This window comes from Rhinopithecus roxellana, chromosome 12 (assembly GCF_007565055.1).
Source record: "Rhinopithecus roxellana isolate Shanxi Qingling chromosome 12, ASM756505v1, whole genome shotgun sequence".
NCBI lineage: Eukaryota > Metazoa > Chordata > Mammalia > Primates > Cercopithecidae > Rhinopithecus > Rhinopithecus roxellana.
In genome coordinates this window covers 26,339,191-26,352,005 of record NC_044560.1, presented here as the reverse complement: position 1 = coordinate 26,352,005, position 12,815 = coordinate 26,339,191, and the positions used below count along the sequence as shown (strand labels likewise).

Genomic DNA, 12,815 nt, shown 5'->3' with positions numbered 1-12,815 from the left:
GAACTGCTGAGATGGACGGAGCTAATTCTGCCCCGGGGGAAATCCGGGAGGCTTCTCAGAAGAGGCAGCACGATATGGTGGAAAGTGTCCTGGACCCAGAGTCGGGAGACTTGGGGTCTAGCCCTGGTGCTGCTATGACTAACTTGCTAAGGACCTTGAGCACATCTCTACCCTTCAAGAGGCCTCAGTTTCCCCATGTGTAAAATAGGGTGAGGAGTTGACAAGATTGTCTCTGAAGACTTTTCCAATGCTATAGCTTATCCAGACTGAATCTTGATTTCTCATGAATCTTTTGGCCGACTCCAAGGCACTTCTGTCAAATTTACCAAGATCTCTTCCTCCTCCAGAAACACCACTGCCACCAGGTGAGGTAGAGGGTGCTTTTTGTTTGTTCGTTTCTTTTTTCTCTGAGACAGAGTCTTGCTCTGTCTCCCAGGCTGGATTGCGGTGGCACAATCTTGGCTCACTGCACGCTCTGCCTCCCCGGATTCCAGCGATTCTCTTGCCTCAGCCTCCGAAGTAACTGAGATTATAGGTGCCCACCACCATGCCCAGTTAATTTAAAGTAGACACAGGGTTTCGCCATGTTGGCCAGGCTGGTCTCGAAATCCTGACCTCAAGTGATCCACCTGCCTCGGCCTCCCAAAGTTCTGGGATTACAGGCATGAGCCACCGTGCCTGATCCAGAGGATGTTCTGAGAGACAATAAATCTCCAGTCTGTCATCCCTGAAAACCAAACAGACCTAGGAGTCTGGCCCAAGCCAGGTCCTCCCCTCCCCCGGGATGCCGAGCTCACCCAAGAACCATTTTCTCTGGCAACCAAGCAGTGTGTGCCAAGATTGTTTTTTTCTCAGAAGTCACACCTGATGCCACACAGAACCCTAGTGGCTGCCCTGTCTTGTCAGGGTACCAGGTAGGTAAAGGGAGTTGAAGGGGAAGCTGGGGCCCAGCCTGGAGCAGCCTGGGCCATGGCACACTCTGGAGAGATAGGCAGCAGTGACAGGGGACTGAGAGACAGGACACAGCTAGCTGTGAGCTTCACAATGCCCTGCTACCTCACCTGCCCTCCGCTGGGTCCCTGATACAGAGCAGCCCATCACAGGTAGACCCTTCCCCTCTGAGCCAGCTGCTTGGTGGCACGATGGGGCACAGCTGTCTCCAAAGCTGGAAGGGCCCCAGGGTACGTGATGGAAGCCACTGCTGGGGTGTGGTCAGAAGAGCCAAACTAGATTCCCACCCCCTCCCCGTCCTTCCCTGTCCTATCCCATGCTTTGCCTGGTCCCAGTTTTCCCTCCCTCCCCTCCTCTTTCCCATCTATAAAACAGGTTCCCCTTCTGCCCTCATGCCCTACTTAAAATGGGCAGACTCCAAGCTCAGCTAAGAGGCAGAGGAACAAGGACTCCCCTCGACTTCCAGGCACACAGAGCGCTCTGCCCAGCCAGCCAGCGTGAGCACAAGGGAAGCAGTCAGAGCAGGGCAGTCCTCAGCCCCAGAGCTTCTGTGTGAACTTGGACAGGGGGCTTCGCCTCTCTGGACCTCAGTTTCCCTCATCTGCACACTGGGCATGATAACCACACCTGCACTTCTCCGGATGTTGCAGGGAATCAATAAAATATGCAAGAATATTTATCTGGGCACACAGTCAGAGGCCTTGACAGCAGTTCTTACATAGCGTTCTGTATCCGCACACCAGGCCCTCCCTCCTTGAATTACTTCCTTAACTCCCAGCAAGCCTGTGTGGTAGATACTATTATTATCCCTGTTCATAACAGAGACAACTGAGACACAGTGAATTTAAATAACTACCCCAATTCACTCAGCTACAAAGGAGTCTATGCTCGTGGCTCTTACTGTTTGATGTCATTTGCCACAACACAACAGTGTGTGGAAGCAAGTGTTGAATCCACTTAACCAACGTGACAGCAGTGACCTGTGGAGCTAAGACCTTGCACAATGGGTTTTGAACTTGGCTCTGTCTGACTCTGGGCCTGGCCTGCTTCTCCAACCACACTGCCCTCTCAGGTTTCTGAAGGGCTGTGCAGCTGGGCCTGGTGTCCAGGAGGGGTGAGTGACCTGAAGGCGGCCAGGCCTCCACCAGGGCTAGAGCCAAGAAAATGCAAGGCTTTGAGCACCCCCCAGTGGCCAGAGGTGAGTAGTGTTCGTGGCGGGAAGCCGGCGTCTCATTAGGCTGCTATGGCTGAGATGGGGGCTGGGACCCCTCCCAGGGACAAAGCAGCTAGGGATGGTGAGGAAACACCTCCCAAAACTGGAAAGGGAGGCTCTATCCAGCAGCGATAGCCACCGGAGCCCTTGCATCCACTCCCCTGGAACAGAGCCTCGTTGTGGCAGCCTAGGGTAGGAGCTAGGGTCAAACCCTGAGGACTACATGAATGCTGTTCCTGCATTTGCGGGGAGTCTCCAGAAATCCTCTAAGAAGTCCTGACTCCAGGGCAGAATGATGAACTGTGATGAAATTTAATAATGCTAATACTGTTAGATCAAAAAGCTCACAAAGGCCAGGTACGGTGGCTCACACCTGTAATCCCAACACTTCAGGAGGCCGAGGTGGGTGGATCACCTGAGGCTGGGAGTTCAAGACCAGCCTGGCCAACATGGCGAGACCCTGTCTCTACTAAAAATTAAAAAATTAGCTGGGCGTGGTGGCGGGCACCTGTAATCCCAGCTACTTGGGAGGCTGAGGCAGGAGAATTGCTTGAACCTGGGAGGCAGAGGTTGCAGTGGAACACCACTGCGCTCTAGCCTGGGCGACAGAGTAAGACTCTGTCTCAAAAAAAAAAAAAAAAAAAAGCTCATAAAGGACACTGGACAGGAGTCCCTGATTAGAGGGCCCATGGTGGGATCCTGAACAAGAGACTTCCCCTTGCTGGGACTCAGTTTTCCCATCTGTACCATGAGGACAAAACTTGGTCCTCTGAGATTCTTTCCAGCTCTCACACACCATGATTCTGAGATCACAAACCCAGTTGCTGTGAGCTCTGGTGAGAACCGCCCCTGCCTGATGGCAGCCCGCACTTTCCACCCTTCCTCATCTTCCCCTCCAGTGGCTGTGGGTACGCACACACATGTTCTGGAACACAGGCCCACACGCACACACCTGCCCCTGCGTGACAGCCCATTCATCTGGGCCCGGCACCAGCTCTCGCGGCCAGCACAAGGGAGATGAAGGTCCTGTCTCAGCAAAGGCAGCTTCAGGAGACTGGCATCCCTCCTCCCCCAGCCCGCAGCAGAGAAAGCCCCCGGGTCTCCCTCAGGGGTCAAGATCGGGCTGGAGCCAGAAAGCAGGTCCCAGAGTGAGTCATCACAGCTGAGAGGGGCCCAAAGGGCAGCCCCTGCCGGGTGACAGTAAATAGTGACTGTGATGATGATGACTGTAATAAAGGGACACGTGGGAGGCGCCAATCCTCCAGGCTCTGTCGTGGCATTCGTGGGAACTGCCGTGTCTACCCTTCACAGCCATTCTATGAAGTGGGGCTGCCCACACCCCCATTTCATGGGTGAGGACACTGAGGATTAGAGGGGCAAAGCAAAGGCCCAACCTCTCGCAGTGGGGACTCAATCCCAGCAGCCTGATGCCCAGCCCATCCCTTACCCATTATGCTATGTACCTCCTCAAGGGGGGACTCCAAACCACGGCACCAGTGCCCAACCAGGGATACCCCAGCATCCCCACCCAAGGCCTGGCAATGCCCCTGTATCACAGGAGAGCCTGGGTAGCACACAGGCAAGGACAGTGGCCACCTGGCTCAGCTCTGGGCCCCAGCACCCTGCTGTGTGCCTGACACCTCAGGGGCACTGGCTTATTGAGCAAATGAATGAGCGATACAATGAATGAGAACAAGCAGATGCTCCTGAGGGCAGCAGAGTGACTGCCATGGCCATACTGCTCTCACCTCAGTTTCCCCATTTCTCAGCTGCAGGTGGGACTCTGAGGCTGCTCCAGCTCTGCCAGTCCATTCCTGCACGTGGCCTGGTCACCCTGGAGTCTGGACAGTCAACTCTCAGCTACTGGTTCTGTAGGTTCTGTCCTACAGACCTATTTGTGTCTGGTCCTGTCCTTCTCCAATAAGCCAAAGCATGGCCAGGAATGCCAGTTTTAGCAGGAATGCCAGTCTTGGTCTCAGCCTAACCCAGCAGGACAGTAACCATGTGACTTCAAACACCAGCAAATACTTCATGGAGTACCTGCGTCTGGATGAAGATGAGGGGTCTAGATTTTCACAATCCCTGGACCCTCCACACCACCAGGGCCACCACAGTGGGTTCTGAGGTTGATACAGAGCCTGCCAGCTTGATGCAGGTGCAGTTCCAAGCCCTGGCTCTGCTGCTGGGATGGGTGGGGGTATCTGAGGGTTATTCAAGGCCTCAGTGAATCCGGATGAGGGCCAAGCTGATGCCCACAGCTGGTCACGGACCAGGCGGATGATTCCAGACCCGGCTGCATGTAATCCAGGTAGAAGGTGATGGAGGCGAATCCCACCCACCCCATACGGTGTAGCAGGTCCTGAGAACCCAGCTGCCTGCCTGGGCCACCTCTGAAAGATAACACCGGGTACGGGTGGGGATACCAGGTAAGGCAAGCCCTGTCTCAGGGGCCTCTTGGCCACAGCCAAACTGGACACCCAGAGAGAGCATGACCACCAAATTCACCTGTCCAGGTGGCTGCCTCAGCCTCTCAGCCAGCCAACCTGCCTCCCCTCCTGTCTACCAGCCAGAGGGAGCCCAGTGCTCAGCCACCTCTAACATGCCTCTCTACGCCCTGACACACTGAGACAAGTTGGAGGCCCTCACAAACAGCTCTGTCTGCCCCTGGCTCATGCCTAGTGCCACTTCATCTTCTAGTTGTCCAGCAAGACAGCCTCCTCTCCGGCTTCCCCCACCAGATCAAGCATTCTCCTGCCTTCAGGCCTTTGCATGTACTGTTCCCTCTGCTGAGAACACCATCCCAACTCTCCACTTGCCTGACTTCTTAAGATCTTAGCCTCAGGATCCCCCTCCTCAGGGAGGCCTTTGTGGCACACCCCGCCCCATACTTGGGTAGTGAGGCTCTCACACAACGCTCATTCCTTCCCGTAGGAGCCCTCGGCACCATGTATAATCTTATACTTCTGCTTGTTTACTAACCGATTCTCTCTCCCTCTATAGACTGTAAGCTCCATGAGGGCAGGCAGTCTGTCCATTTTGCTTGCCACTGTGTCCATGGCATATAGTACGTGCTTGGTAAGCATTTGGTGTACACATGTTTGCAAAGCAGGAAAGCTGGTAGAAATCTCAGCCTTCAGGCCTCATGGCCTCCACTCTACCTGGACAAGCCAAAGCCCCCTCATGTCTGCAGAGAGCTCTAGTCTGGGAGGCAGGGTACTGGGTGCAGGTTCAGCTCAGTCAGGGGGCTCTGGACAGTCTGCTCCCATCCAGAAAATGAAGGCGTGGGGTTCAATGGTCCCCAGTGGCCCTTTTGGTCCTGACAAACTAACAGGCTCCAACCCCAGGCTAGAAGCCAATGGGTAGACCCCAAGCCCCCTGTTTTGGGGTGAACTGTGCCCCCTCATCTGTATGTTAAGGTCCCAGCACCCGGTACCTCAGAATGTGACCTCCTTGGGAAGTAAGGTCACTGCAGATGTAATTAAGATGAGTTCATACTAGAGAGGGACAGGTCCCTAATCCAATATTATCTGTGTCCTCATAAAAAAGGGAAATTTGCACACCGACACACAGCCAGGGAGAACACCACGCGGAAGTTGAAGTTCTGTAGCCATAGGCAAGGAAACACCTGAAGCAGCTGGGAGCAAGGCCTTTCCCTAGCGCCTACTGAGGGCACATGACCCATCCAAACATGGACCCCTGGGTTCCAGCCTCTAGGATACACGACTCTACATATCTGCCGTTTGTGGTCCTTGTCAGGGCAGCCTCACCTCCTTCCAACCCAGGTGTCCAAACTGGCGAATCGAGCAGTAAGAGGGAACAGGCCAAAGGCGACCCAAGCTGGGGACCAGGGCGCCAGGGCGGCACAGGCCGGGCTCACAGCGTTCTGTGGGAGCCGGTCGGGAGTGGTCCCTCTAGAACTCCTCATGAGTCTCTGCAGATCTGAGCCCGTATTTACATTCACACGCACACTCGGTCTGACGGTGAGAAGGGTTTTTCCCTCCCTCTTCCCCCTTTAATTAAAAACTATAAATGCCTTATCAAAAGCTAATTAAAAATACTAACACAGTGCCAAGTGGCAAAAAAAAAAAAAAAAAAAAATTAGCTCAGTACAAATATCCGTTTATAACCCTGCAACAGGCTGTGATGACGCAGCAATCACAGCCTGGCTGGCGGAAAAGGCAGGGGAGAAGAGACGCCATGGGCCTTCAGGCTCCTCTGCCCCTTCTAGGGGACTGGGGGCTGGCTACACTCTCCGCTCAGTCCCCTTCATCACATCGGGGCTGAACAAGCCCAGGGGATGGGGACCACAGCACTCCACATGGCTGAGGAGAACGCGCATTCGGTCCCCAGTCAGCATCATCTCAGTAAAGCAAAGGAAATTCTCAAGGGGTGCGTGCGAATTAAGATAACATGCATGCATTAAGTACTTTACCCCTGCCCTGGAGCACAGCAGCCCAAACATGGCCCTCCTGCCCTCCTGACATCGTAACCTGTGCTAGGGATGGCTCAATAAAACAACCCAGACAGAAATATTTGACTCCACTGAGTACACCCTGGGCCTGGCCCTGTGCTTTGCCCTCATGGAGTTGTCTAACCCTCCAGGACCCATGAGCAGTGGGCACTGCCCTTATTCTCATGAACAGCCCCAGGCACCAAAGAAGGGAGACCATGCAGCAAGGGATACAGCTGTCATGGGGCAAAGCCTGAACGGGAACCCAGGTCCCTCCGACCTACGAGTACCTCTCTTATCCGCTAGAGTCTCCTGCCAACAGGTTTCACTGCCCACATGGTAGTGAGCACCCTATTCCAGCAAGTATTCACGTATGGGGGACCACCCATTGAACCCCAGTGGGGCTCAGGGATCTCCCAACATCCTCAGCACTAAGATTTCCCAATTCATCCCTGCCCAGCCTCCTGTATCCTCTCTTGGTAGAGAATCTGGCACCCAGCTGGCATCCAGGACTGCCCCCCTTCCCCCATTCCCCCCAGTCCTCACCGCTGGTCCGAGGGTAGGCAGCGAGGGTCCCATCCTGCAGGCCAGCGAGCAGGTGGAAGGGGCTGTGTCGCAGGCAGAGCACAGGCTGCAGACCTGGGCTCCTGCAGGTCGCCAGGCACTGGGTGCCAGTGTCCACACTGCCATAGAGCAGGATGCTGCAGGGAGAGGTCAGAGAAGCAGGCTGAGCAGTCTGAGTGACACACTGAGCACTCCCACCTGCTCACTGCCCCCATGCCCTCCTAGGGAGAGGGCCCCAGGGAGCTGCTTCCTCTAAGCCACGCCTTTCTGCTGTGTGGCCAGGCCATAGCTCCACCATGCGGGAGCTCACTTTTCCATGGTTTTCTGGAATGGTACCCTCCCTGACCTCTGTCATGAAGAGGACTCAGGGAGGCTCCAGAGGCAGCACAGTAAAGGTGCTGAGAGAGCTATTTTCAGAGTCACGTGGACCTGAGTTCGAATCCAGACGTGCCACTTTCCAGTCTGACAGACCCTGGACTGCTAAGCCTCAGTTCTCTCTGTAAAATGGGGCAACGATGCCTACTTCACCACCATAAAAGGAACAAAGTACTGACACATGCTACACAGAAGGATCTTGTAGGCGTGATGCTAACAGAAGCAGACAGGAAAGGCCACATAGCGTCTGAGTCCATTTACATGAAACATACATAGCGTGTGAGTCATTCCCATGAAACACACATAGTGTGAGCCCATTCACATGAAATATACTAGTATGCAAGTCATTCACATGAAATATACATAGCGTGAGTCATTCACATGAAACGTACAGTGTGTCATTAACATGATACATAGCATGTGAGTCATTCACATGAAATGTACATAGTGTGTGTCGTTCACATGAAATGTACATAGTGTGTGAGTCATTCACATGAAATGTACATAGTGTGTGACAATCACACGAAACATACATAGTATGAGTCCATTCACATGAAATGTACTAGTGTGCAAGTCATTCACATGAAATGTACATAGTATATGAGTCATTCACATGAAACACATACAGTGTCATTCACACGAAATGTACATAGCGCATGAGTCATTCACATGAAATGTACATAGCATGTAAGTCATTCACATGAAATGTACACAGTATGTGGCAATCACATGAAGCATACATAGTGAGTCCATGCGTATGAAATGTACCTAGTGTGAGTCATTCACATAAAATGTACATAGCGTGAGTCATTCACATGAAATGCAGTGTCACTGACATGAAACATGCACAGTGTGAGTCCATTCACATGAAACGTACATAGTGCATGAGTCATCCACACGAAATGTACATAGCATGTGAGTCATTCACATGAAACATACACAGTGTGTGTCATTCACATGAAATGTACATAGCATATGAGTCATTCACATGAAATGTACATAGTGTGCGGCAATCACATGAAATGTTCATAACGTGTGAGTCATTCACATGAAATGTACAGTGTGTCACTCACATGAAACTTGCACAGTGTGAGTCCATTCACATGAAATGTACATAGCACGTGAGTCATTCACTTGAAACATATGTAGTGTGAGTCCATTTACATGAAATGTACATGGAGTATGAGCCATTTACATGGAACATACATAGTGTGTGAGTCCATTTATACAGTGTCCTGAGGAGACAAACCCATAGAGACAGAAAGTAGATTAGTGGTTTCTGGGGTGGGGGTGGGGAGCAGGAGAATGGAGGGAGATTATTTAATGAACATGTGGTTTCTTTGGGGGGTAAAAAGAAAGGTCTGGAAGGCCCCTCCTAGGTCCAGGCCCTGGCTGGGCCCTTGGCTGTAGGCCAAGCCTGGACTGTGCAGAGCTTAGAGTAGCTCCCAGTTGACTTCAGTAGCCTTGGACTTTTGCTCCTTACTCCGTTTCCTTGTGTGGGAAAGGGGAGGGAACGACCTCTGCATTACAGAGGAGTGGCTATGAGGCTTACCTCTAAGCAACACACAGTAGGTGCTCAGGAAATATGCTCTCATCTCATCTCCTGCTCTCTAGGAGGGGTGGAGTGCACAGAGACGCAGGGAGGACAGGACACAGCAGTGCCAGGCCCTAGACTCCCCGGGGCGCGGCCCACCTCAGATCTTCACTGATCCTCACCTATACCTCCCTGTGCACAGGATGAACATTCCCTCTCCCTTTCCGCTATAGGAGGTGGTCTACCCATCCTGCACAGGCCACAGCTTGCCCTGAGCCTCCTTGCTTCGAGTCAGGGTTTTGCTGACTCACAAAGCCCCAGATGTCTTACAGAGGGCAGCCCCCTCTGCCAGTAGTAACCTCCTGACCTGGAAACACCCTGGAACCCTCACCCTGCCCAGCAAGGGGAATGGGGGCCACATATAGTGAACATTCAATGACAGCTAAGTGAACTGAAGGCCTCATGTGGCTGTGTCTCGGTGGGCTCTCACGGCAGCCCTGCATGGGGGGATTCTGGTCCCCAATTTACAGATGAGAAACTGAGGTTCAGAGAGGTTAAATGAGTGCCCAAGACCCAGAGCAAGGAAGTGGGTGAGCTGAAATTCAAACCCAGGTCTGGCTGACAGCAGAGCCAGCATCCACCTCCACCAGCCATGCTTCCTGGGAGGAGCCAGGCAACTGCACTGCAGGCAGCTCCCGACACTGGCTCCCACACTGGGCAGCTCTGGTGCCTACCTTCCTGGAGAGCAGGGGCAGAGAATGTTGGCAGGCAACAGGCAGATCCAGAAAGCTACAGGAACAGCCCCCACCCAGTGCCCAGCCCTGCAGAGGCTGCTCTCACCCCTCCTTCTGGGCCCCTCACCTGCCATCCTGGAGCCCGAGGCAGATGGTTGGATGTACTGTGGCTGAGGGGTCAGCAGCTGTCCGGCTCTCATCTCTGCTCTCTACCTCCTCCTCCAATTCCGGGATATACTCCATGCAGAGCACAGGGGCTGCCAGTGGGAAGGACTTGACGGTGCGGGGCGAGGGCCGGTTCAAGGAAAAGATTTCCACCTGGCCCCCTGCGCCTTCCTGTCCACCCCCGACCTGGAGCAGAGACCCAAAGAGGCCATCAGGTGGGAACCACAAGAGGGAGCAGAGGAGGACCTGCTTTCCCAAGGACCCCATCCTTTGAGAGACACATCCCTTCTCCTGCCCACACGCTCCTGCGGTCACAAAAGTCATATACCCCCAGCTGCCATGGCAACAAGTTAGCTTCAGGGCCCACAGGAAATCAGGTAAGGAGCTAAGGTGGGCTAAATACTCAGTCAGCTTTCTATTTCCTCCTCTGCAGGGTGCATTTCAACGAATATAAAGTAAACATCTACTCCATCCCTTTAAAATGCCCTTCTCTGTGTTGACCATTGTTTTACCTGTGTCTAGCATACGATAGATACATACTCAATATATTCTTGTTGGATGGATGGATGGATGGATGGGTGGACAGATGATAGACAGAGAGATGGAAGGCTGTATAGGTGAATGAATGGATGGGTGGGTGGATGGATGGATGGACAGATAAATAAATGGATGGATTAAATATATATTCTTGTTGGATGGATAAATTGATAGGTAGGTGGGTGGGTAGATGGATAGATGGATAGGTGGGTGGATAGATGGATGGATGATGGATGGATGGATATACCATGTGCTAGATCATGGGGGAACGATGAGGAACAAATCACTCTCAGATGGGGAGCAGCAAAGAGAGCACACAATTTGCAGCACAAGGAACATGGTGGAGAGTACCTCACTTGAATCAAGGGAGGCTTTGCCAGGAAGCCCAAGGATAGAAAGGTGGGCTGGAATGTCTGCATGAGTAGGGCACTAGCCAGTCTTGCCTCCTGACTCCAGGGGCGAAGATCCTGAGACCCAGGCCCTCTGCACAGCTCCCCCTTTCACTTACTTCTCAGCCCTGTCACCATTTGCAAAAGGCACACTCTCTTCTTAGCTCCCTGGTTTTCTGTTGCCCCAGATGAGGTTGCACCTCCCAACTCCATATACAGTGCCTGGCACCAGAGGTTCCCAGGAAGACCTTGCTGGATGAAGCTGCATGAGATGAGGCAGGCAGCTGCTGTCTCCAGCACCCCCTCCCAGGTACTGCTCTTCCTACTCCTATCCTGAGGCCAGAATGCCCAGCTGGGCAGGGGGGTGACTCACCCAGAGGTAGCCCTGTGGAAGGGAGGTGCTGACTGCTGAGAAGCCCAGCAGGGGACAGTTGACAGGACTGTGGACCAGGGCCCCAAGCTGCAGAAACAGAAATGGTACATGTGAGGTTAATCGTCAAGGTGCCCAGATGCCAATATTTGGCAGATTCCTGGGCCCCATCCAACTCTCCCTGGATTAGAATCCCTGTGGGTGGGGACCAGGAAAGCAACATGCTTCACAAGTGCCTGCTTCTCCAGGCAGTTCCTACACGCTCACATTTGTTCTTCCTCTCCTAGCACCTCCCGGCTAGAAGAGGCCTGCAGGAGGCTCTGTATCAGCCCAGGGTCTCTGAAACTGAGCAGCTTCCAGATACGGTTTCTTGAAAGCCACTAATGCCCACCCTTCCTTATTTTACAGACGGGGAAATGAGGGTCACAGAGGGCAGGTGACTGCCCTAGACCACAGGGGAGGTGAGTGGCAGGGCTGGGCAGCTTGTGAGGGCCATGCACAGAAACCAGGGCTCAGCCTGTCGCCACTATCACCAGTAACCACCTTCCGCCTGCTCCCCCTGAATCAGCTGCCCCAGACCCCGTGTTGGGTGGGCTTTCTCTGAGGCCTGTTTCCTGAGCTAGACCTGGCCAGTCCCTCTCTCTGGCCAGGACAGCAATTCTAGGAAATGGCCTGACCCACTCATGGGCCATACTGAAAGAGAAGACAAGGGGAGACAGCTCTTGGCTGGTGGGAGGATGCAGCTGACCACTGGGCTCTTTTCCAGGGAGCTGCTGCCCTCTGCTGGTGCTGAAGGCCCCAGCCGTCCCTGGACCCACTGTTAGAATATTCTAACAAAATTTCTAATGGCCATGGGCGAGAGTCCCTAAGAGGTCACCTCATCCAGCCTCCTCATTTAGCAGATGCCAACTTGAAGGTCAGAGGGAGGTGTGCCTGGCTCAAGGTCACACAGCATATTAGTGGCAGAGTCAGGGCTAGAATTCAAACCTTCTACTCCTGGTTCAGGTCTCTTTCTATTCTGGTTGAATTTTACCCCAGAAGCCTGGCTGCACACCAGAGGCCTCGGCACTCTGGGGCCCCAGTTCTGCCTGCTGAAAACATGGGTCCCCACATTCAGAGCAGGGGGCTTCACTAAGCCTGGCCTCTGGGCTCCGTCTTCTCTGCTTCCTGGTGGCTGCATCTAGCTGAGGGTGCATGCCCTTTCTGCTGGGCTGATGCTCTCTGCTCCCTTGGTGGAGAGGAGGCCACAGCAGCCCCTGCTCGGGCATTTCCATGGCAACTCCAGTGGGCCCTGATGTCAGCTGAGTCAACAGAGCCAGGTTGAAGATGGTGGGAAAAACTCAAATGGCTCCTTCACGGGCAAGGCCCTGGCCCTAAATGTCTTGCCTGTGCCAGGAAGCTGGGAAGTCAAGGTACCCTATGCAGAAGAGAAGAGGGGAGCACGAGGCTGTGAAGGGAAGCAGCTTCAGGTACAGCCAACCTGGCTCCAGCCTCAGCTCAGTGGTTACCATCTGGATGGTACTGAACAAATCA

General features: G+C 53.5%; 1 protein-coding gene across 11 annotated transcripts in view; it reads right to left on the bottom strand.

Moving 5' to 3' along the window:
* Window positions 1–12,815, bottom strand: part of ARHGEF10L (Rho guanine nucleotide exchange factor 10 like) — a 182,075-nt gene that overhangs the window by 33,064 nt on the left and 136,196 nt on the right. For all 11 annotated transcript variants that reach the window (XM_010373032.2, XM_030912690.1, XM_030912689.1 and 8 more), the window contains 3 exons: window positions 11,286–11,372; window positions 9,949–10,172; window positions 7,161–7,315 (listed from right to left, as the gene is read on the bottom strand). In XM_010373032.2, coding sequence (XP_010371334.1) covers window positions 7,161–7,315; window positions 9,949–10,172; window positions 11,286–11,372 — 466 coding nt within the window. The remainder of the gene's footprint in view (window positions 1–7,160; window positions 7,316–9,948; window positions 10,173–11,285; window positions 11,373–12,815) is intronic.